The 26,192-nt window shown below is 46.7% G+C and overlaps 1 protein-coding gene across 6 annotated transcripts in view; it reads left to right on the forward strand.

Moving 5' to 3' along the window:
* The window catches only part of Ubx (Ultrabithorax), a 212,123-nt gene that overhangs the window by 173,931 nt on the left and 12,000 nt on the right, over window positions 1-26,192 (forward strand). For 4 of the 6 annotated variants that reach the window (XM_066726508.1, XM_066726507.1, XM_066726506.1 and 1 more), the window contains one exon: window positions 23,700-25,067. In XM_066726508.1, coding sequence (XP_066582605.1) covers window positions 24,266-25,067 — 802 coding nt within the window. In that variant the 5' untranslated portion in view covers window positions 23,700-24,265. Of the gene's footprint in view, window positions 1-979; window positions 2,426-10,881; window positions 10,931-23,699; window positions 25,068-26,192 lie in introns of those variants that run through there. The other 2 variants (XM_066726505.1, XM_066726510.1) reach the window with 2 other exon arrangements.

Raw genomic sequence — 26,192 nt, forward strand, 5'->3', positions numbered from 1 at the left:
TCGACGCTATTTATATCGCTTCCTGCTAGCTTGCGCTAGAGGTAGATAAATATCGTGCACTATTCGCCATGCGAGAGCTTCTCAAGCGCGCCGCGCTTGCGATAGCTTTACGGCAGCCGTTAAAAGATTGACGGCCGTATCCATCAGCGAATCCACGCGCGTGGACGGACTCAGGATTTTTCGCGATTTCCATCGCAAGCCTGGCACGTTCGAAAACCTCGGCAAGAGGATTCGATACGCGCGGTGAACGCGAGAAATTCTGAAAAGGTGAGAGAGAAGCGTTCGATGACTGCGAACACTCGCCAGGTCTATCAACCCTCTCCGAGGAAAATCTTTCAAACTCTTAACGCAACCACTATATCGACCCGATCAATCCACGTGCTTAAGTTTGTATTTCAATCAGCGGATTATCGATCGGCCATTGAATTAAATATAAGGCGAGAGGTAGGGGTGTGTGTGTGTGTATGTGTGTGTGGAGAGTCTCCAAGAACTACAAGAGCGAAAGGAATGAAATAAAAGAAGGCAATCCTCGAGGGGAGGGAAGCTTGGGAATCGAGGTTGTTTTGGAAAGTTCGATAGTAGTTGTTGTTGAAAAGAGCTTTGGATGTGTATGTGTGTGTAGCGTTGGAGAAAGGGGGTTGGAAGGAGATTGACGAGGATGGACGTGTAGGAGGAAGGAGAGGGTGACGCTTGTCCATGGAGTAGTTTGGCTGCGAGGCTTTGTTGACGTAGAAAGGAACGACGCGAAAGTGTACGGTTTGCTCTCGCAAAGGGGGTTACACACCACCGTCGTCGTTCGAGGGCGTCGAGAGGGGAGTTTGCCAGAGGAGCTGGGAGCGCTGGGGGAGAGCCGCTGCTGGACGCATGTGCAGGGCGTCGCGGCGCTCTCATCCCGTGGCGGAGGCTGCGAAACTCGGCGAACGCAATTCGCGGATCAGAGTCGTCGCATCTTCCGCTAAAGTGTCCTCGTGTGCGCTCGCGTTCTCTTGCATGGGACTCGCCGCTGCCACCCCAAAGCTGGCCGCGAGTCTTCAGCTTCCCAGGCTCGATATGAGCTCGACCCAGTGTCCACGGTGACGAAAAACGTCCGCGAACGCCGCTTTCTTCATCTTCCTCCTCCTCCACTCGTCCACCCTCGACGATCGTCCAGAAACACGTGCGGTATCTCCAAGACCCGAACCGCTGGCGAAGACCCCTCTTGCTCCTCGATATAGAGTGACTCGGTTCCCTGGACGAGCAGGAACGCTCCTCAAAAATCACCCGTCTACCCTGGAATAATCCGAATTCTTCGCGAAATTCTCCCAGCGACCTTGGTCCATTCGAGAGAGCTGTTGAATCCAACGAACCTTCCTGACTATATTCTCCGTTGTGTCGCTGAAGAAACACCATTGCAGAATCTCTAAAAATTGGTGGAAATTTAGCAGTAATTCTCGGCCATGCAGTAATAAGATTCGAGGAGGAACGCGAAGACTGGTCGAGGAGCAAGTGGGCTAATTTTTTGGTCGAGGCGTCTCCGAGGAGGGAAAGGGCAAGAAACGGATATAGGATTGGAAGGCATTAATCACTCGAGGAGCTTCGAATCTTGTCCACTCAACATTCCAGTAGGCAACATCAAAACTATCGCGCTGGTCGAACAGTGAAGTGCCGTATATATCGAATATCAAAGAGAAGCAGCAATAAAGATAAAAAGCAGGAAGCTTTTATGACGTATGACCTGAGTATCGCATGACTCGCTAAGACAATCGCTCGCTTATTTTTTATCATTATTCATTGGCAAACGTTGGGTCCAGAAATAGTCGAAACGATACGACACGACACGAGCCGAGACGAGACGAGACGAGAGGAGACGCAGGAATCGAGGAGAAGGAGGATAAATCGATGAGAAGAGAAAACTCGAGTTTGGCATGACAGTGGCTGGAACGAGGAGTTAGGGAAGTGAATTGGGTAAATAAGCCGAGTGAGAGATTGTGTGAAATTTGTGTAGAGGAGTGAGACAGGGTGATGGTGAATGGACTCACATGGCTGGACCTCCCCGTAGAGCAGTGCGGTTTGCCGCAAGGGACGCATGTTCCGGCGACGGTGTTTCGTCGCGCTGATCCTGGCGCGGTGACTGGAGGCGGTGAGGTGACGGAAGATTTTTATACGTATACGAGTCTGCGAGTCTCGAGGAGAAAGGCCGAGTCGGTAAGGCTCGCAGGGCTGCCCAGCGGGGGCTCGGGGTGCGAGGCTCAGCCACGACGGAGCCCGCCACCGGGTCGCAGACAAGGCCCCCGGTGCAAGCAAGCAAAGCGACGCAGATACTCGCCCAGGCCGGCGTAGCAGCAACGGCCCTGAAATCCCAAACTCACCTCGCCACCCCCTCGCACAGGGGGAAAACCAGGTGGCGACCCCGCCGACGGAGACGACGGAAAAAGAAGCGACGGAGGTGAGCCAATTCTCTTCTTTGCAGATTCCAAACGAAAAATCTGCACCTCGCTGTCGAACCTATAGAAACAACCAATATTAGCCGACAGTGGACCATCGAACGTTTGCCTCACACGTCAATGTCGACCGTTGTACGGGAGTTGAGCATGGACTCTCGTGGAAAGTGACAGAGACGCCTCGCTCGCGAACGTCGCGTAAATTTACCGTAGCGCGAAAAGTCGGGCCTTTGGTCGTACATGGCTCGTTATTGTAAAATGTGGGCTTATACAAATAGCCGGTACTGTTTATAGCCTCGGGAAATTAATGGCGAGCCTAAACTATATACAGTCGCGTGGTGGTAATGATAAAACAAGTGACGCTACCGCAGATAACGCGGCGTCCGAATTAACGGCTGAAACAACGGGACACGCTTCGTCCGTCACATTAGCCGATGGGTTACACCCGATCGATGTTCCCGCCAAAATTCGTTACTTTTCGCTTGCTCATCGGGATTCACCGCTGAAACGTTCGTCCATCGATAGCTTATCCGATTCTGCCATTTTTGTCACGGCCCGCCAATCTCGATGGAAAACCCCGAGAAAATAGCGGAATAAATTCGAATTCTATCTTTTAAATAAATCTGCTTTTGACGATCCTCTATTCGCCGTTGTCGTTGTTGAGGTTAGGCTCGGGGCAAAAATGGGACACAGTCGCCGGCTGATATTTATCTATCGACAAAGGCAAGAGTCGACGCGGCAGGTCACTTTATAAATAGGCGGGCAGTCAATTTGTAAACATGTATAATTCCGCGTAAGGTCGTTTAGAACTTGGCGAGATTAACGATGAGAAATTATATGCGTTCTACGAAACGAGTGTTATCGGTCCACGTATGCGATGCGTGGAACATGGCGGCGACGAGCCGCGTGCCAGGGACGTTCGATAATTCGCTAACTGCTCTTAATTGTAATTGTTCCGCGGTGAATTCCTGAGTGGCCCCTTGCGGTCGACGTAAAAACACGAAATTCCAGCGTTAACTGCGATTCATCGCGCTTCTTACGGGGGCCGAGGCCCTGGCGTTCAACAACGCGTCACAATTTGCTTTTTCCCTAACCTCTATGCTCGCCTCTCCTCGACGAGATTCACGTGCTATCGAATGTGCCGCCGCCTACCAGACGTTCGTCGAGCTGCCCGAGCTTCAATCTCCTCCTCGGAATCCGACCAGAAATAAACGTCACTGCGACTGCTCAACGGCGTCCAATTACCGGCTATTATTTAGTAAAATTGCCAGAGACGATTAGGCACTGGAGCACTCGGAGAATCGCCGGGCCACACAATGAGCTTACTCGCCATGCGACTTTTTTGCCCGGATCGCCGACAAGTTTGAGGTTAGGGCGCGGCATGGGTTCTCGGGAGTGTAACGAGGAAGCTGGTTGGCTGGGAGGCCCCCGGTGATCGTTTGCCTTCCGTTACCGACAAACCAGATGGGTCAAGGGGGAGAGATCCGGACAGGAAATGAAGGGAACTGGCGTGATAGGAAAATTTGATGCTCGCTGCGTGGACTCGAGAGGGTCCGCGGGATGGATGGAGCGCGGACGAGAGAATAAAAGTGAAAGTGAGAGGAGCGGGGGGAGGCTAGAAATAGACAAGGAGAGCGAGCGATGCTAGTAGGGCCTAGGGGGCTGGATGGGAGGTGGGATTCGGGCTAAAACGAATTTTGGGCGAAACGCTCGGGGAGGGCCGGAGGGCTATCAATGACGCGTTAGACCACGTCACGCCGTACAACGCATCTGCTGCCGTGCGCCGTCATATATATTATCTCGGCGATACGTCAATTCGACCACTGATCATTATACTGATTACCCGACACGCAAACTCCCCGCATGTGCGCCGCTTCTCATGACTCGGTTATTAATAAGCTGGCTCCCTACTGCCGTCGGCCCACGCCATTTCCACTGGATAATCGAAAACCATTCGAAACCGTTCCAATATTCATCCGATCGTTTCACGGAATTTTCTCCACCGACAAAAATCACAACCTGCAGCCACTGACTAAATCATCAATTTCTTTTTTCCTTCAAAATTCCTCGATAATTAATCGATGGACAAACGGGACGATAAATTTCTACCGACAAATTCACGATACCCGGTGCGTGGGGGTCGAGAGTTTGTTGTGAAAATCATCGTGTGCCCGTCGGCTTGTGTTTTGACAAAATTGAGCGGTAACAACAAACAAATAAGCCGGCGCATTAAATTCCCATGCACACGCGGCGGAGGAGCATCGATCATTTCAAATTTCGATCCGATGCATCGCATCCAATCATCGGGCGATTAATTTGCTGACCAATCTTCTCTCAGCAACGTACTTGCTCCGGCTCACTCGGGCTTAAAGCTGATACTAACGTTGGACAGATCAATGACGCGTTTGGCGGAGGAGAAGATCGAGAGGAGTGAGAGTGGAATAGTGTGAGAGGGAGAAAGAGAGATGGGCGAAGACGAAGGGAAGAGGAAGATACGGGAGAAGAAAAGAACCGACCTGCAAGGCCTCGAGCGGTCTAAGCCATAAATTTCGATATTATACACGAGGTCTTCAAAAGAGGGGAAGAGGAGCAAGACAGAGGAGGAGTGGGGGGGGGGGGGGGGGGGGGAGAGCCAGTGACGCAACCAACAATACTCTCACGAGGTTTTAACTTTCTTTTTTCGCCCCTCGGACCACAATAGCCTGCACGCTCTTGCGCAAACTTTCCCCGATTTCCCCGGAGCGCGAAGCTACAAAGAGTAGGAAAGTCTCGGTCGGCCCTTCTTCTTCCTCCACTGCCACCTCTCTCTTTCTCATTCTCCTTCCTTTTTACTTCGAAACTTCCGCTCCTCCATCGACTATCCTTATACTTACCTGTACTGATCAGGATTTGTTGGAATCGCAGCTCGCGGGGTGGCGAGTCAGATTTATGTCGTCAGGTCGCCTCGATCTTGTTAACAGGACCGATTATCGTCCCTGGAAACACGAGCCGGCCTTCTTCTTGCGCTATCAAGCCATAACATCCACGTGCCAGGTATTTCAGCCTCTCCCGACGAGACTCCGAAATGAAAAACTTCAATGGAGCGTCGAATGACTCGTTATACTGCTCATTTTCAAATGAAATTAGATATATTGTTTTAGAATTTATTTAACAATGGACTGGATTTCTCATCAAATATCGTATAATTTTTAGTAGGCAACTGTTATACGTTCCTAAAGTACTTTTTTATTTTCGTACCGAACTAGGCTTATGGCGTGCCGAGGGACCCTTGTTATTTCTCGTAGTTTCCATTGCGATAAATCACGAGCGCCGACGGAAGGGCTAAAGAAGCAAAAGGAGGTGGAGGGAGGGGAAGGGGGGGGGGGGCAAGGGCGTCGCGACGTCAGAACGAAAAATCAAAACCATCGAGGTTGAAGGTAGTCGACGTAGCTGATAATTTACGGATCCATTTGCGCAAGATTCACCGCTCGGCTGCAGCAAGAGAATCCCAGACTAAACATTCAGGAAACGAGAATTATATTAATAAGCGTCGGCTTAATAGAGCCAGCGCCAAAGCCAAAGCGATGATCGGTAAGTGGCTTTTGGTAGATTTTTGTTGTTTCGCAGCTCGTGAGAGATGAGATGAAAAATATTGGATGGATTAACATAATGGTGCGAGACGGAATGAATCGTATATATATAGGAGGGAGGGATCGATACGAATCGAGAGTGAATTAATCGAGGTGGAAGCTTTTGGCAGAAAAATAGAAGCAGATAGAGAGAAAGAGAGAGAGAGAGAGAGAGAGAGAGAGAGAGAGGTAAGAAGTTGATCGGGATTAACTGGCGAAAGGGAAGCTGTGGGATGATGAAGAGAGAGAGAGAGAGAGAAGGAAAGAGGTTAGATTAATGTTGGCGGGAACAGAGACACCATGGCCCTGGTACCATTACGCAATGGGGAAACTCGGCCCGTATTGTTTTCGAACGTGAGCTTCTTAAATTCGAGTTATTTTCGTCGAGTGGCGCAAGATGGATGGAGCGTGGGCTTTCTGGCTACATCAGTACGGACTTGGCTGTACGGGAAGTTCGGGGCTCTACCGTGGGGGAGGTGGGAGTTTCGAGAGACCCTCCGAGCTAAGAAGTTTCAACTTCTTCCTCAGGGACGCTGCCGACCCTGTCCGCCCCCGCCTGCCGCCTCCTGTCGTACGCGGGAACGGCGTGTGACGCCTTCGGGGCGCCGCGTCTCGTTATCCTCCTGATTTACGGCCACCTAATTGCACCGAGCTCGACTACAACGGCCAATCGACCGAAATTTCGCCCGGCTACTCTTCCAGATTCAACGAAAATTCCCTTCAACGAGAAAGCTCGCTTGTGTGTGCTATAATTATAAACTCTATACACATATATATATATATATATATGTAGAGAGAGAGAGAGAAAGAGAGAGACGAACGTCTAAGAAGCTCAGCAAAGTCGCTCGCGATAAAGGAACATGGCAAAGTTTGACCACTCGCAAAGTTTTTCCTGCTGACGTGAAACGCGATGACTGTGTGCTATATACTACATTATATATATATGTCTGGCTGAAGAGGAAGAATTATAATCAGCGCACAGCGCTAAAACTCTCGACTGGTATTAGCCGAGACGTAATTTCTTCCCTCGCATCGAGAAGGCATTAATTGGCTATTCAGTATTTTTTTTCACCATTATGTATTCTCGCAATTCCAAAACCCTTCATTAGGCGTGTATCCGTGGAGAATTACATAACCGGTGTGTGAAGGACGACGGCAGATGGGTGGCTCGTGGTCTCTAAGATGAGGAGTTGGAAGAGAGCACCCACCTGGTGGCTCTCATGCATTTCGTTCCTCCAGGACTCTCCTTCCCTAGCTCCCTCATCCAACAGGACAAAGCTCTCGCGCTTAACCAGCAACGTTCTCTCCACCACATACATCCATGCCTATGTACATCCAGCTAGACCCGGTCGGTTATGCTAATCCACGCTATTCCACGCTCCGACACTGCTGGAAATTCCTGTAAGCCTTACAATACTCCGCCGATTTATTGTTACAACAGAGAATTGCCGTGACTTTACGCCGCGTTAACGAGTACGTCTCAATTTTATACATTCTACAAACTGCTTCTCATCCACACCCATTCATATTTCACTTTAACGCTTTGGTCCTCGCGAATAACAAGACCGAGACTCGTTACAGTCCTTCCGGCGAGAAGAGGAAAGAAAGCAAAAACTGCTATCAACGATTATAGGTGCATGGAGCTCTTGAGGGACTGCGAGATCTCCTCGTAAATAATCCAAGGGGGAAACGGTTAGTGGAATTTTCACGGTTAAAGTTGTACAGAGACATCCCGCTGCTGACTTGTTTGTGGAAAATCGTCACTCGCTGTGTCATTAGTCGATTCTAAGCAGCCACGGTCGTTAGAAAATACTTAGATGATTGCGGTCCGTTGGAGAATCAGCGTAATAAGTGGTCCTGCGGGAGTGCTAAGAAGCCTAGGCCCTTTCTCCAATATTTACGAGCGCCATTCTACCGAGGGTGGAGATTTTCACGGCTTTCACTCTATATAGTGTACGTGTATATATATCGAGTCGACTCCTTTCCAGCGCGCGCGCGCGCGCGACTCCAACGGAACGATTTGCGTTAATGCGCATTGAAAAGGAAAGTGAACTTACGTGATACATATAGAAATGAGAAAGCTCGGAAAATTACACGTTTCGCGTGAATTATGTTTACGAAAGGCGAGTAAATATTGGTTGAAGAGAGATATTAAATTAAGTAGCAGTTAGTGTAATAGGAAGGTCGTGCTATGAGCCAGGTGGCTGGCTTTACCAGGTAATTTCATATATCTTATTTCGTCTTCCTCTGGCAATTTGCTGGTTGGCTGGAAGCAGCAGCAGTACCCACTCGTCCCTTCTTCCGAAATACCAAAGCGTATCAAAGCGATCGAGGCAATCACGAGGAACGCGAGTAACTCAGTCTGGGTGCTGTTGCTGTTGTTGGCTAGTAGGCAGGATATCATCTACCGCTCCTTACATGGGAGGGGGAGGCTTTGGGCCAGCATATAATTATCAGGACCGTAATGGCTGCTATAAATCATAGGCGCTTCTCTCCCTCGACCTTTCGTTCTTTCTTCCCTAGCGGGTCAGCCCACGGACGAGGATGAATACGCATGAGAAATCGCCCAACTCGATTGGATAGAGTCATCACTCTCCTTCTGCTGCCTCTTGCTTTCAGAAAACCACCATTTTCTTTCCAAACTTCCTACGAACCTTCAAAACCATTCTTAAATTCGACTATATATATATACATCTACGCGAATCCGTTTCAATTAGCAATTTAAAAATTTATATTTAATTCCAGCATGAATTTTTTGATAGTAATTTATTTTATTTTAACTCAATAGAAAAAAAACTTGAATTTTCCTTATACGTACATGGAAGAAACAACAACGCCTGCATGAATCGCTGTTCAGCAATCGATCTATTTCGTTTGATTCCGTCCATTCTGGTGGAACGTAGCCCAGCCCTCCGGCTGACGTTTCTCGCATCACCGAGGGGTGGGTTGGTCGCGCAGGGGGTGGGGATAGCGGTTGGAAGGAAATGAGCGAGTCAAGCGAAAGTAGAAGGGCAGGAAGAACTGACGTAGGCTACGGGGTTGGATTTGCTTCCAACTTCCCTCACTAAGAGTTATGAGTCGAAAATCAACAGGGATTCTGGATAAAACTATATTTTCCCTGCTCGTCGATCTCTCCGTCAATATTATCCTCATCTCTTAATTTATATTATCTTCTCTGACCTTTGCTACTTTCTCAGATCATTCATCCAATCGCCTTACGCGTCTATACTTAATATTTTTATAAAAACAATCTAATACAATAAGAAAGCTTCATCGAGGAGATAGATGCAGGTCAAAAATTTCACATCGATTAGGTCGTAACATCAGTAGTGAAATAATATTTAAGCTTTTCCGGGGCATTATTTTGTCGCAATATTTTTCCTCTCTGGTTTCCATCGGTAGTCGCGGTGCTTTTCAAGTTCCCCCGATAGGAATGGGCAGTTCCCTTTTGATGTTTCTCTTTCTCTGGATTTGGGGGGGTAGCGTGTCCGGGGGTGGAATGCTACGAGAAGGGAGTCTATGGGAGAGAGAGAGAAAGAGAAAGAAGGGAATTGGTTGAGGAGGGGTTCGTCATGGTAGAAGGGGGGCAGCAGGGGATGGGGTGGGGTGCGCTGACAGCTCGACGCTGCACGCTCGACGGGAGGATACGCTTCTCTGCACACATTCACGCACGCACACGCGCCAGCACGCACATTCGCGCAGAATTGGTGTATAGGTTTTTTCTCTCCTTCTACCCTCCACCCTCCTGCTGTCTCTCTTCTTCCTTCTCCTCCCTTTCCTACCTTCTCCCTTCTCTCTCTCTCTCTCTCTCTCTCTCTCTCCCTCTGCTGTACGTGCTTCTCGCTCACGGTCTCTCTCTCTCTCTCTCTCTCTCTCTCCCACCCAGGATCTCCCTCGCACACGCGCACGCACGCATTCTTTCCCGCTCACTCGTTTTCCCTCTCGCTCCACTCCCGGCCTATCTCCGTTTCCGCGCTAGCCGTCACACAATGTGTAGTTTCTGTCTGCACTCGCCCAGTCAGAAGCTCTGACACGCGTAGTCGTGCTGCCTCCGCACGGCCCCGTGTGCGTTGACAGCCCCCGAGAAGCCGGATTTTTCACCTGGCTAGCAACGATAAGAAGACAACTTTTCCTTTTCTAAACGCGACGCCGATAAACCCACATCGCGTGTCTACGCAACACGTGGACCGTCCGAACCAATTACACGTGCCAGCTTCATTCCTATCTCGCCGCTTTTTCCTGCTCCCAAAAGTTCCCCAGAAAATGTGAACGTGCGCGCGAAGAAATATAACGTGCTGGTCAAATTCTGCGAAAATTCTTCTCAAATGGTGAAGTGTGCGAGTGTCCGCGAATCACGAGGTGCGGGAGATTGTTGGATGAGCCGGATATCGAGGATTTTTTCATCTTTTTTTTTCATTGTGTTTGTTTTTTGTGAGTTTAGTGAGAATGGATGGTGAAACGGTATAGGAGAGAAATCGTGAAAGATCGGCTGGCGGACGAGGAATAGGAGGTAATATTTCGAGTCTATCGGAGTGGTTGCAAAATCGTCTAGCATCGGACAGAAGCGGTGTCGGCGGAAGAGGATTGACTGACGAGCTACAATTGACACCTGTGTACATGCAATTGGCGGTGTTTGCACAGCTTGGCGCATTTCGCGCTGACACGACGATAAGGGCCCGGCATAAGCATAATTACCGAGCACGGTCTGTAATGTTAATTAGCCGATAGGAGAGTCGAGGCATCGTCTACTCGAGCGTTCAACTTGTTTCGGAGCCGTAAACTTCTCGCTCTCTTTTATACCGCGTAGTCCCTTGTGTGGGTGAGTGCTTGGTGTTTATGTGTAACTTCGTGACCGGCGCGTGTGCTACGCCACATTCCGCGTGGATGTGGAACGCGAGAGAGGTACGTTTATTGATATTGCTCTTGCTCGATTTATCGCGTTGGCCTGGCCAACGCTGCCTCTCAAATTTATCATCCTAGACCTGCTAATCCTTTATTACCCCACGCCTCACTGCCAATTACCTCGAAACTCCCTCTTCTCTATGGACTTGACCAAGTTTTCGCAAGATTCTCTCTCTCTCTCTCTCTCTCTCTTGTATATGATAAGTGGACCAAACAAGCGTGATTATATTCATTGCAAAAATAGACAATAGGAAATTTGGAGCAGAAACCAAAGGAAAAGATATCCGAAGTCCTTAGCAACGTACCAACACGATTATCCATGAACGGATTAATGTTTATACGCGACCCTCGTCAGATCGAAAGGGTTTGCATTCATTAAGTATTCATAGGGGTCGTGATACCATATCGAAGCGACTCTTCTTGCCCGATCGGAGCCACTCATGATAAAATTTCCTATATAAATAAAGGACCAAACTCATTTGTAAATTGACTCGTTAAGCATTGAAAGATATTTTTTCGGTGGAATAAAAATTTTCACGTAGAAAAATCTCCAGGTGAATTTTTTTAGCCTTTTCGTTTCTTCTTGGTGGAAATTTGGGTAATCGCTCGTTTTGCCGGATGCTTGCGTTATCTTTGGGTAATGAGGTGACCTGCTGTGTCCTTCAACCAGCAGGTTACTAGACTTCCGGAGTATCGCTTCTGGCTTTACAGTCACGCGACGGTTGAAGGTCCACTAAAACGTTACGTCGAGTCGCTCGCGCTTGAGATCTTAATTCAAGATAATGCGAGGGTGTCGCACTTAGCGGGTCATTTGTCCCCAGGTCTGGATCCCTCCTGAAATGTCCGTTTCCTCCTAGGAAGTTGGTTTGAAATTTCGACATCCTGATAAAGCGCTCAATTGTCCTAAAAACTCTCAATCATCCTGCAGGTTTTCGGTAAATTCTACGAGAATGTTATATATCAAATTGCAGCTGCGCTGAAAGAATTCCGGATCGTGCTAGTAGAGTCGTGTTACGTTTAATGCTACGCGAACGATTCATCTCGCTAGACTGCTGGTACTATATAGTCTATTTGCAACGATGACCTATACCGATTACGTTAACGAGGAGACAATTGTAAGTAGGCCTGCCTGCTAGAATGTGTTTACTGAGACAAAATTTTCTCCCAGCAAGATCGATTACTCGATGAAAAAGGTCTAATGTATCGACGTTGAATCTTCGTGTTTCTCTGTTTTATTTGAAAAGATAAATTATCGATAAGCGATAGATAAATTTGAAGGATCCTGATAATTCCTTGAGGAAACATGAGTTATCGGCGAATGACTGATAATTTTGGGGCAGATTAGAGTCAAGTCCAGGGCTTATCGCTGAGTTTCCAAGAAAGCGCTGATGCTCGTCGTCCTGGCAGAACATTGTGCCAGCCTTAGGGGAAGTTTCATAGCACGATCCACCTTTAGGTGGTAAGTGCAGCAAAGTCTGGGCTGATTCCGGGGCAGCGAGACGCGGGTGAGGACGCTTCGCTGCGTTTCTGATTTAGTAGAGTCGCAAGGCTGGAGGATGGGGTTGCAGAACCCTCCGGTTAGCAGATAGAAAGACTCCTGCCAGGGCTTGAACTCCAGAATGCGTACGGGGAATATTATGTGGAACGAAGGGGGCCAGTTTGCTCAGCCACTGTGCAATGCAATCTCTCTCTGTCTCTCTCTCTCTCTCGTACCTCTTGTATTCTATTCCTCCTTTCAGGATAACAAGTCGTGCCAGGTTTTTCCTACCTGAGAATAATGTCATTTTACCCTTCCATTTTAATTTACACAGGAACAATTGGAAACCTTCCTCACACTAAATATTTTTTTAAATTCCTTTCACTCCTTATCTTTTTAACCTCTTTAACTATTATGTATATTTTTCTGCTACAAAACATAGGATATGCAGATTCTTTATGGTGCTGACAAATTTCATCGATAGATTAACGTTACGACGCTAATAAACTATTATCAAATTGCCTCGTCAGTATAATGCAAATGATATTCTGAAAAGAAAATCACAACGACAGGCTTGGACAATAATTAAAAAAGTGCAATCAATAAGAACCATGAGTGGACGGCACTTTAATTCATTTTCCACTTACAACCCAATGACTTAATGACTTTTAATATAATTGATTTCCATTGACGCTCCCTGCGAGTGTCCATCCTGAATAACTCATGAATATTCATCATTCCCAAGATTTCGACGTCGCACGAAACATAGTGCGCGGAGATTAATACAACCCTCTCCCTCCTCCACGGTTAAAAATAAAACAGGATTCTGTAGCGAGCTTCGCAAGAACGGAGACATTAGGACTGGAAACTTATGAGAGCGCTGAGATCTCGATGATTTGGATGATGATTCTAGCTCTCTGGTTCGGTATAAATCACAGCGGCAGATCATAAACGGCAAGGGGTCGTTTCGTGTATCAATGGCGTTAGCAGGGTAGATGGAAGGGGTGAGTGTATCCACACGCCGCGTAATGCAGTACTGTGAATGGAACTTGCGGAGACTTATAGACAGTGGTTAGCAGAAATATTTATTGCCGTTCGAACGGTTATCGGCACGTTGTGCTCGGGACCATTGTACGAAATTGTCAGGATTTTCACGCTGCTACCCATATTCTTTTCGATTTCTCCTGTGCCAACCTTTATGAATAACAGTGGGATTTCATACGGGCGACCAGTATCACCATGGAGGCGTGCCCACATGCAACTTCATGAGAATGCATCTCCCCCATTATTCCAAACCTTTTTAAGACCACCATTTGTATCCATCCATTTATTCAGGACTGGAGGAAAATTTGTTGAACATTAATTTCATCATTGGCTCTCGTAAGATTAAAATAATATAGTTGGAGAGAAATGCAGACAGAGCGAAGAGGGCATAATGGTTTCGGGAGGGATGGTATAACATTGATAGGCGAGTAGTGAATTTCCAGTATAGGTTTGAGGAATTAAGAGTGGAGGGGGTTGGTTATCTGCGAGGGTCTACCGATTTAATTAAGCAAGCAGAGGCGAGGCTGGAGAACTTTCGATATTAGGCCCGCGTCCATCGCGCAAGCAAAGCGATCTCACACAGACTCGAAGTTGAGCCTGCACAGACACGTGAGTTTGTATGGGTGATCTCGTTGGAAACTCCGAGGGTGAGCCACCCTTTGTTCACGGTGATCCCTCCTCACCCCCTGAGCGTCGCGACGCCTCCCGACAGCTCTCCACCATCCAATCCTACCCCCTCTGCCCTTCCCTTCCATCCCCTTCCCACCCCTCTCCCTGCAAAGCCTAAGAGTTCCCCATGGTGGACGATGGAAGGGGCAGCCACAGCCTTTGTGCTCTTGTCAACTTGTCAAACTACCCCTGCTTCGTCCCAGTAGCATCCAATACCAACGCTTTCGCCCCTCCAGCATTCTCCATCCCCTTTCCCGTACACCCTCCTTTCCCCCACCTCATCCTCCGTCTTTTCCTCTATACCGTTCTACCTTCCCTACCCTTTCCTCCTCCTCCCCCACCTCCTCCTCTTTTCTCATCCTCGCTCGCTCGCTTCCTCACTTTCCCTCTTCTCCTTCTCTCTCCAAAACGATCGACATTCACGAATTCAAGCTTCAAGGGTCTCCGAAAAGCAGCTGCCAAAGTACGTCTGGTTTTCTCATTCTCTTCGGGTTCCTCCTCTCCTCGGATCCTCTCTGTGTTTCTTTATTTCTTTATCTCTGACCATTACACCATGCTCGCTTAATGGTCAAACGGTCGTGACGAATACGGTAACCCTTCCGCGAAGGGAGCGTCTAGACGCTAGACAAAAGCTACTAATTGAATGAAGTTGTTGCCTCTTGCCCGCCAACCCGATTGGCCACAGTTTGCTCTAAATTTATTCTCGCCAGGCGTGTCATCGTAAATTACTTTCATCTTTTTCCTTCCGACACCTGTACTTCTCCCCCTTTTCACCCCACTTTGCCGGTCAGCTTCTATTCGGAGTTTCACTCATCACGAATCAATCTAATGTAGGAAAATATTGCTTTTTATTTATTTATCTATTTTCTTCTCCCCACTTCCCTCGCCCCTCTCTCCCTCTCTCTCCCTCACGCTCTGTCTCTCTCAAAATTATGCAAATTTTGTATCTGAAATTCGTCGTGCAGAATTTCTGCCGCACAAGCTGAAATAAATTTACCTTGGTGAGAAGACTGGTGCTGCGTGGAGGTGGAAGAGAGCTAATAAAAAGCATTGTAATGAAAAGTATAGCATTAGCGGATCGCATATTTACAAGCTTCCACTTTTAACATGGCATATTTCAGATGGCACACGCACGCACACACGTAATTCACGAACACTGACGCGCTACCTCGTGTGTTCCCCTCTCGCAACGGACATTTCCATGATTATCTGGCCACGATATCTAAACCCCGAACATAACATAGCGTTGCTTCTTTTTGCTTCTTTTATTACGCGGACTTCGTATATGAGCTATTTGCATCGGACCTCTTTACAATACTCTCTTCCCCCCCCCCTCCCTTTCCCCGCACCGGCCATTTTTTCTTCATCCCTAGTCCTTATCGCGCAACGCGTTTCCTGCGTTTTATAACGAAGCTTCGAGTGCCATTCTCACCGCGGCTAATTAACGGAGCACAAGATTCTTCACTGATAATTGTTGTAGGTCAAATCAAACTACACAACAAATTAATCATTCTATCAATGATTATCCAATAACTTTCCATTTCCCTCTTTCACTGTGCGCCATAAGCTCATCGTATAATTAAAGCAGAAACGTTTCTATGTAGCTTTACTAATTGTTGAATGAAACGCTTTAAAACAGGATTCGATGAGAAGATTGAACGAACGGAAATAATACATTATTTTTTATCAGGCATCTTACTAATTATAAAAACTTTTACAGAAGATCTACTAAAAACGTGTTGTTTCGCTTTTAGAGAGAAAATATATAATTACCTACCATTGCAGAGAGAGAGAGAGAGAGAGAGTAATTCAAATTGTTTAAAATGTTTAAATAATACTATAGAGGACCGGGAGAATCCCGAAGATTCTCGTTTCTGGATAGAAGGCAATTATTTCGAAGCTGTTTAACACGCGGTGTTGGAATTTTTGCGTTAGTGTGTGCAAGAGGATAAAGAGAGAGAAAATGTCTGGTTGGCGAAGAGACATACGGCGAACGAAACTCCGGGGTGAGTTCCGTCGTGCTCCGTTCTGAGCGGGCGAGCGCGTTGCTTGATTTATAGGCTGACGTCAAAACTTTGCACTCCACCGTGTCTCTCATCCTGATAGGTGCTCCCGCGACAAAATAAAGGCTACCTTGTAATTTTGTCTAGTTTCATTGTGTGCTAGACACGCGGCTACCCATCCCATATTTTCACTATTGCACAAACGCGGTACACCCCTATATATATATATATATATATGTATAGCAAAAAAGACTGGTTAATAATCCAAGTAGAAAATATAAAGGCTATTATTTAATAGGAAAATTAATGCCTAATATAAATGCATACGAGGAAAGATAAAATTAGGTTTGCTTTTCGAGGTTAGCGAAAAAATGGCTTATTGAAATAAATCATGAAACGGTTGGGAGTAAGAGTGTTGGGGGAAAGCTGCTTATTTCGCTAACAGGTAAACTTTGCAATCACAGCTTAAAAAGGGCTCCCCGGGTACTGAGATACATTTCTCCGGTCACCTACGCGTATCCGTAAATTATGAATTATCCGACGGGCCATTCTCAGCAGACTGTCCCTCCGGAAAATAGCCTGGCGTGTATCATGAATCCTAATTACCTACTTTAAAGCACGTGAGCAGTGTTGCGTTTGTATCATAATATCATTACGAGCAATCGTCCGTTACTTTCGTGCCTCGCGCCTAATGTACTCTAATTACAATTAGCGACTCATGCTTTTCCATCCATTTGTCGTCACACCCCACCCAACCCCCAACCCACCCCCCCCGATACCCCCGTCAACTTTCACCTGATTAAAGAGGATTGAAAAATCCTAGAATCGAAAAATCTTCCATTCGAGTCTGTCGTGGACACTCGGGACTCTCTACACGGGATCCTAACTAATTTATCGTCTCAATATCATCCTTTTTAATTGCAATCTCTAGCCTCTCGTAATTCCCATAGCGTGAAATAAAAAAATTTCACTTTCCGTCGGTACACCAGAGACTCTCCACCGTGTACTACGTGCGGAAACAGTTCTATTAACATAACAATACGCGTGCGCGCGCGCACTTAATAAGCACCACCAACCTCACTCGTATAGTGCCATTAATTAATTAGTGGCAATTAATTAGTCATAATGAACTGATACTAATTATTCGACACGAAAGAGCAAGGAGACGTCATGTATTCGCCATACTCGCAATGGAGCGTTTTTTAAAAACGCAAATTGCCAATTAAATCACTGCATAGATAAGTGGATAAAGCGAACAGTTAATAATTTATCCTTGTCTAAAAATAGAATCGTATATATAATACTGATGGAAGGATGAATTTTGCGTAATTTTAATTGTTGTAAGGAGGTAACCACGTAACAAGTTAGTTCGTGTTCTGCAGATTGAGTACACTGTGTTAAATCGTAAAATTTTGAGGTAGACTTTTTACCCTTTTTTTGCAACCATAAACAATCCTTCGTTTTTAAAATTCCACAATGCATCGATTGCGGAAGTGGAGAATCTCAACTACCGATCGACGTGCGGGTCCGTAAAATTTTTACGACTCCTCCGGTTCCCTCGTGAAATTCGACTAAATAAGGCACCAATATACAGGAAAGGGCATTTTTAGTTTCTGACCGGGCAACCTTCCGGCATCCTCGAAAGGGAAAGCGAGTCGCTCGACATTTTCGCGCTAGAAAAAAGTTTTCACGAAAAAATGTGAAAGTTTCGAACGTGCTCAACGTCGACGTTCCCGGAATCCCGCTAAGTTGCAAGCGGGAGTAAACGGGAGTAAATGGGATGAGGGTAGAGGGGGAAATGACCGAAAAAGCCTTCGGAAGGTGTCGGACGTCCCGCGGCGAGCCAGTCACGCAAATTGGGAGCAGTTTAAGGCTCAAAAGTCAGGCCGGTCTGATTTGCACTTGCACCTTTTGGTTTTCACTTTCATTTAGTCGAAAACATTCCCCCTATCGCTTTATTGTACTACACTATATATATATTTAGTTTCTATCTCTCTGCTTCTTTCGATTCATTCTCACGTGAGAAATTAATCGCTGCAGACTGGAAGGAGGGGGCTGCTAGGGATTGGAAACTCCAAGGGGTCTTATTTGAAACGTTCGGCTCTTATTCTTATAATAAAACTCAATAATTCCTCGTCGCTGGCTATCTGTATTTATGAGGAGACAACTACCTGCGAACACATTAGAATCAATTTTTTAACCAGAGGCAATCGAGCGGGTCTTTTTGCTACCGAAGTATTGATACTAATTGCTTCGCAAGTAGATTTGATGAATGGTGGCAGCTTTTATCGCTTGGAGTATCGCTGCCAACAGGTTCTCAGTGAAAAGTTACTTAAGCATCGGTTATTCACGCTAAATAAATTTCACATTCCATTCGGAGCCTTATTAAAAAACGTATTCGTTATACCAATCAGCACTCGGATATCTAATCGGCTACTTGTGTATGATGAAGTATTGTAATATTACCCCGGTCCACACGGAGTCATCGATAGAGCGACAACTTAGCAGAGTATATATATAGTATGAGCAAAATCAGGATGTACGCGAAGGCAGTTTGGCAAAAAAGGCCGAGAGTTATAGCTGCGTAGATTATTTTAGCGGCCGAAAAACCTTTCTGCTGTATCCAGGAATACCGGCTAGCGTCGGTATGACCGTGTATTTAATAAACGGAGGGACACACGCGAATGGACCAGTGGGAATGTAACTCTCCAGGCTGGAGGAGGGGGTTGAAGGGGTTGAAGGGGTTGCCGAGGGTTGAAGTGGGCCGCGCTTGGCTTCTGATACTGCCACGCAGACCGTAGATAACTCACATCCACGTTTCATACATGTATATTCTATTCGTACCTCGTATATTTTTCCCTCGCTCTTATCTATCATCAACAACATAAAATCAACCGGAACATTGATAATCTCGTATAATAATTTTTCACTTTCTCGGTTTTACCTTTTTCCACGTTTAACTTATTCCTTTTTAATCTTAAAACATAATTAGCCATTTTTTTAATTCATACACTTGATTTTAATTGTTTTGAAAAATTCCTACGAACGAATGTGTTTATTGATTCCTGGATGTATGTCACACGTATTTTGCACGGTGTAATAATAGATCCTATTCTCTCGGTCCCTTCATAACTACTGCCTAAATTGAACGATTACTGCCCTATTCGCGTTTAATCAAACGCGCAGTCTAGCCCGATTTGCAAATTAAATGGATGAACCGCATAGATTTACTAACAATGCTACTCGTTACACATACTTTGATGAAAGATTTGTTCTCAATTGAATGATATAGAGTATAATAATAACAGGAAAGGCAAAATTAGTGCAGTGGCATTGATGGCAAGACTCGATCGATTTTTTGCGGATTCGTGGAGTGATGAGATAAGGAAACGTATCCGTTATAGAGTAAATCAGACCTAGGATTTGGAAGAGTATAACGAAAGGTTGACCTTTAGGGACGAGGAGTCTTCTTGGGGAATCGGCAGTGTCAAAGTGGCCGAGTATCGGTAAACATGTCTCACACGCACGCCGAGCCACCAGCCAAATGCTAACACGCACATATATGTGATTAGCATAATCGTGGCGTAGAAAACCAGTTTGCAAGGCCACCGATGGCTTATACCCGGTGCATCCGTAATTCGATTTCCCCTACGAAATCGTCAGGCCAGCTCCTGGATAGCCTGAAACGTCGCCACCTACAATTATACGACAATTACGCGATATCACAAAAATCCCCGAATTACCATTCATTAAATTAATCCTTTCTAATCATTCTCTCGTTTTATCTCGATAAGCAATTTTTAAAGGTTTTCTCGTCTTATTAATTACTCGTTGAAAACCTGCGCGCGGTGAATGGTACGATTTAATGATTAAAAATGAGGGAAAAGCTGAAATTAGGAGAGAGAGAGAGAGATTTGTTACGACAGTGTCCTCTCGACAATCTATTAATTTGATTGCCGTGCATCTTTTATGTCTGGATAAAAAAGAATTTATCATTTCACGACGCGAAACCGGTTTAAGGTACGTGACCTTGACAGTGAAAGTGATAAATATAATTTACGTTACGGCAAATCCAGCAGCCATTACTTTTATTTGTCGCGAGTAAATAAATTAGCCCGGTTGGATTTGCAATTTTCTAGTATTTTGCTGAATATTCCTATGTCAGAGATAATAATTAGCATAAATTAGCTTAATTCGTCGTACGTGTTAAACTGTATCTCGTAATTGAGTAAATATTATACTGAATAGAGTCTCGAAATTAGAGTGCGAGTTTCGCAAGTGTTAAAACATTGAATGAATCGTTTGATCGAGGGTTGAGTGAAAATTTTTGCAAGTGCCCAGTAGTTTAGGGAAGGTAATCCGTGAGCAGCACTGAAGCTAAATTATCGTTCTCTTGTCTGTGCTCACGGCATGTTTATTTTACGAGCGTTTTATGGCGTGGCAACGACTGGCACGAGCTCGTACTCCCATAACTGTCAAATCCAAGTGCCATTTATGGTTGAGCGATCTTTAGTAGCCCATCTGTCTGCGACAAAACTTGGTTTGCCCAATCCAGTTGTTTCATCTACGTGAACCGTTGCCGGAACACGCGCGTAAACCAATATTGCCCAAGCTGCTTAAGCTTCGTTAATATTGAATATCCATTTTCAATCGCCACCAATAGCGAGTCCGAGCCCCGCCACGAGCCACTGCAAAGCAAAGTTAACTGATTGGCAAATTAATTTGCATCCCATTAAAATCCAATCTGATGAAATCTGGAAAAGTGGAGTTTCTATTATGATTATATATATATCATATTCGGAGGGAAAAGTAAGGAGGGAGATTGAGCTTGGGTGTTGGTTAACCAACGTATATGAAAAATGCTCGCGATAGACTCATTTATCTAAAGTGCTTGTCTTTCGCGAGTCCTACGAAGATCAGAGTAGAATCGTCTCGAGTTTCATTCGTTTATCTGGAGTCTTTCACGGATCGTCTTATCTCGCCGTATTTTCTTGAGGGGGTGCTCGAGATCTCTCATGGTTTCCGGGATCGTGGACCAGTTAGGGCGATATATCGTTGAGGATTTGACCGAGTTTTCGCCGGATGGGGGAGTCTGCAGGAATGACAAAGAGATCGTCCAGGAGCCATTTTGCTAAATAGAGGCCATCATAGCTACGTGACGTCAGCTTCCATATTCAGTCATGGCGTCACGTGACGCTCCACCCTGTTTTCAATCACCTTGGCCCAGAACCCACCCAGCTGTCAGCCACGCTCCACCCTGTTTTTTCCCATTTCTTCTCGCCTATCAGTATCGCCATCTATCCGCTGTATTAGCAACCTCTTAGACCGTCGATTGACCACCTAGTTTATGACCCTTCCGAACGGTGTCACCACCTCAGGAGCTCTACCGGCTCTTTCAAAAGCATCATCCTTCTCCCAAACCCTAACCGTGACCTCGAGGAAAACCAATATAAGTCCGAGTCTTCGGAGCCAATCGGTATATCGCACGACTCGTCCACTTTACCGTGAGAAAACCTGAAGAAAAACCCGTGGACGATACCAGAAAGCAGTGGATACTGCAAAATGAAGAATTGGCAGCTTATTAAGACGATCGAGAGGGACGCTGGTAGAGTTGATAAAGGAATAGAGTAGGCGAAAGAGCGCGGAGAAAAAAGTAGAGAGAAAAGGGGGGAAGGGAGGGGAAGGAATTAAAAAGACGAGTTCCAAGCAGAATACGTAAAGGCAGCTTCGCAACGAAATTGAGTTCAAATCCTGCGAGAGGTAGAATTTATAAGAGGGGACGGAGCGCATGGAATCGCTATCGGCGGCCATTCATCAATCCAGGGAATCAATACGCTGGAATTAATGAAAGCGCCGCGCGAACAGCGAGCTAGCGGCCGGAATGTTAATCGCGATCGTCCCGAGCCCCGTTTCTCGTGTACTGCAAACTCCCAAGGGCCCTCCGTCCCACCCTCACCCCGAGCCCACCACCCCAAACCCGCAACACACTCACGCGCATATATATTCTATTCCACCAGATATCTACTCTGCACATTTCTCTTTTTTCCTCACACGGAAGAACTGGAGTTTCGCGAAACACTCCACTAATCACTCGAGTTCCATGAACTCTCGTCTATTAATTTTTTACGCCAACATCCCTCCCTCGTTCGAATAATTAACGAACGAGCAATTCCGCGAGACGAGATTAGACGATCGATCGGGCCAAGTGGAATATCTGCTTGTTCGGTTAGGAGCTTTGCATTGGCGCGGCGTGGCCTAGGGAATTTTTCAGGGGCGGATAAATAGACCGATCTGTATGACAGACGGTCGGTAGGGAAGATCCCTTGGCAAATCGGACGATCGGATCCATCCAGCGCCCTTCCTTGGCTCGCCACGTCCGTTCCCTTTTGCACTCCGGCCCTTCTAGCTCCTTCTCTCTCCACCGAGGTTCGGCCGATAAGAAACCGACCAAAAGCTATATACAGCTTCAGTTTGGCATTCCGCACACCGCAAAATATCCGGCGCATGGATATTCCTATGGACGATTATATTAATATAATGCTAATTCTATGCGGATTTAATTACCATTGGCTTTTAGCAATTCATGAAGGGATTCTCTTTTCTCCTTTTATTCCTCGAGGTAGATACCTCATGCGGCACATATGTTTGAACAAATTGCGAAACTCTTAGCTTATCGCGCTTCCTCTTATCGTGCGTTTATGTACTACATATTTCAAGCGTGTTTTCCCAAGCCATTGACGTATCGTACAAATTATTTCAGGTGACATAATGAGAGGCGAGATAATGCGAGCAAAAATAAACGCGTATAGCCCTGCCGCATCTCTCTTTGCCGTGTGTCACGGAAATAATAGTGGCCTATCGTAATCGTGTCTCTCCTGTAGGTGCAATACCTGTCAAAGTCAATAATATGACCTAGAGAGCGAGGAACAATGGCCAGCTGTAGACGCCGCATAAATCATTCGATAGTCTGGTATAATTTCAAGTCTCAATCACCAGAGGAAAAAAATACTGGAACTTTAATAGGTCGCGAGCAAGGACGCTCTGTCAAAAGTACACTAATACACCGATAAGTTTCTGACGGATCGACAAATTGGACGTTGGTTACGGAACAAATATTTCGGGGGTTCCAAGGGACTCGTGGCTGATAAAAAAGCAGTAGCCTCTAAAGGGGGTTTGGTCTCGGCAGGGCGAAAGCTTGGGAATTTTTCCAAATTTAACGATGTCAGCCCGCCCACACGGAACACTGACACGTTTTCGTCTGGAAGATGGCCGTCACCGTGACGAGCACGTGTGTACCTCGCCGTCTGTCACAGCCAGCTCAGTTCGTACAAAGATCGGCGAGAAGCTTTTTAGCGGCCCAACAATTCACACTACGAAAATCAAAGAGAGCTCCGGTCACAAAACGCTCGATAAAATTAGGTCCAGTTACGGACGTCCGTTTATGAAAGACAGCAGTCGTGTCATAGATATAGGTTCACGGATCTCTTATGACTTTGCAATAATATTAATTCTTGGTAATTCGTAAATCGAGGAAGAAGCACGACTCCAAGCTAACGATTGTGATCTTTGATTTCAGGTGCGGCGTAAATTCGCCGTCGAGCTGGACGGAGCCGCGGAAAGCGTCTGGAGCAGCTCGACTCTTTGAACGGAGGCACCATTCCGAAGACGAGGAAAAACTCTGACAAGAAGACTTGCGTGCGCGACATTCACCTCCGTTGAACCCTGTGGAACCCACGCAAATCCCTGAGTGGTGATCCAGTGTGATATTTGGCAGATGCCACGAGTGATCCACTTTGTGTGATATACAGTGAGCGTCTTTGCCAATGGGCGAAACGCATGAATCAACAAGAGTGTGAGTGTTCGCGTTAACGTGTTTTTGGCGTGATCAGAGGTGATAAAAAATCCTACGTTAGTGTAATCTCTAAGCAAAACACGAGTGTCCCGGTGAAGAGAGAGATCATAGAAATTAAGGGAGTTTACCATAAGTAGGGAAGGAGAGCGTATGTTTGTGTGTGTGTGAAAGAGAGAGAGAGAGAGAGAGAGAGAGAGATAGAGCGAGCGAGAGCGAGCGTAGTAGAGAGCGAGGAGCAAAAGTGCAAGTTAAGGGCGCGGTGGTGTATCAGCAGCGACAGTGACAGTAGCATGAGTTCGTACTTCGCGAATTCGTACATCCCGGACCTGCGAAATGGCGGGGTGGAACACCCACATCAGCATCAGCAGCACTATGGGACAGCTGTCCAGGTGCCCCAGCAGAGTCAGTCGGTTCAGCAGCAGTCCCAGCAGAGCGCGGATCCATGCGATCCGAGTTTGCTCAGGCAGGGAGTGCCGGGACACCATTATGGGACGGCCGGGGGCCAACAGGGGATGCCCTACCCGAGGTTTCCACCTTACGACAGAATGGACATTCGGAACGCGGCGTACTATCAGCAGCAGCAGGAGCATGGAGCAATGGACGGGATGGCCGGATACAGGTCGACGTCGCCCACTACGGGAATGGGACACATGGGCCACACACCCACCCCCAATGGCCACCCGTCCACGCCAATCGTGTACGCGAGCTGCAAACTCCAAGCAGCGGCCGTCGACCATCAGGGAAGCGTCCTGGACGGCCCGGACAGTCCACCGTTGGTCGAACCCCAAATGCACCATCCTATGCACGCCCAGCATGCTCATATGCAGGCCCAACAGTCCCAACATCCCCAGCAACAGTCCCAACATCAGCACATGCAGCAGCAACAACAGCACATGATGTACCAGCAACAACCCCAAGCCCCTACGGGTGCTCAGCAACAGGCGACGATGCACCCTCAGCAACAGCAACAGGCCCAGCAACACCAGGGTGTGGTAACGTCTCCTCTGGGACAGCAGCAGCAGGCCAACCCTCAAGGAGCCGCAACGGCCAACCTACCCAGTCCACTTTATCCTTGGATGAGGAGTCAATTTGGTGAGTCTCGCTCTATCTTTCCCCACTTCCACTCCTTGCCTGTCCCTCAAACCTCTCCGGAGAGGTCAAAGTTCGAGCTGCGACAAATGATTCGTGCATGGGAAAATCGTGACAAACTTCATGGTCAAAGGTTTCCCTCGTGACGAGTTCTCTCCGCAGGAAAGTATCGAGGGTAGAGTCAGGTAGCCTACTCCACTGGCTTTCGGATTTATGCAACGACGCGTAGAACTAGACCAGATTCGTGCTTTCGCCAGGTAGGATAGGCGTAATGTCTCCGGTTTTCCAGGTACCGCTGGCAATCCGCGTTATTTATTGCGCTGACCTTTTAGCCCGTTAGTTTCACCACGCGCAGACCCTGTCCTATAAAAGTTACGTCCGCTGCCACCAGTGGAACAAGACTCTGTCCACTCCACTCCTGTGATAACTCGTTGTTGCACTTGTTGCCTTACTTTTACAGCTTGCGCAAGCTTTTTATTTAGTTTAATGAATTTCATCAGCATTTTAAACCTTTCGGTACGTTCGAAAGAAGTTATGTCTCAAGGTTGGAATTTTAATCCTTTTAGTCGCTCTTTTCAAAGAATTTTCAAGAAGCGCCTCTTTTACAATGGCTATAACCAAGTGATAATAGTAAACCGTCATTTAAGCAGGTATTGAATTCGCTTAGAAGAAGCCTCTACTTGTCATTGCTCTCATTTTCTTTGGCTTTTCAGGTAAATCCTGCTAATCCCTTCGTACATTACCTAGGTTTGCAAGGACGGTTTACTCCTTGAGCTTAGTCCTTCAGTCGATACTTGTGCTTCAAAGTGGGAAGTTCGTGTAACGTGTGTCATCATCGATACCGAAAATTCTTCTTGGTTCTGCAACATATTTATTTGCATTTTTTCCAAATGTGTCGTCACTCGTCGATATCGAAGATTTGCATTTGTTGTGAATTATTTCTGATAAAGCAACGTGATTGTTTTGGAGATGTTGGTGCGTACCATCTCTCGGTTAGTCTCGGAAGCTGAGTCCCAAGAAAGCGAGCAGCGATTGGCCGATAAACGGACCGCTTTTATGACGACGTGGGATAGCGTGGTGAGGCGTGGTGAGGCGAAGCACGTTCAGAGAGTCCCCGTGTTCGCTCAC

This window comes from Prorops nasuta, unplaced genomic scaffold, assembly GCF_024137725.1.
Source record: "Prorops nasuta isolate Cenicafe-Biocafe unplaced genomic scaffold, Cenicafe_Pnas_1.2 PNAS00004, whole genome shotgun sequence".
Classification (NCBI taxonomy): Eukaryota; Metazoa; Arthropoda; class Insecta; order Hymenoptera; family Bethylidae; genus Prorops; species Prorops nasuta.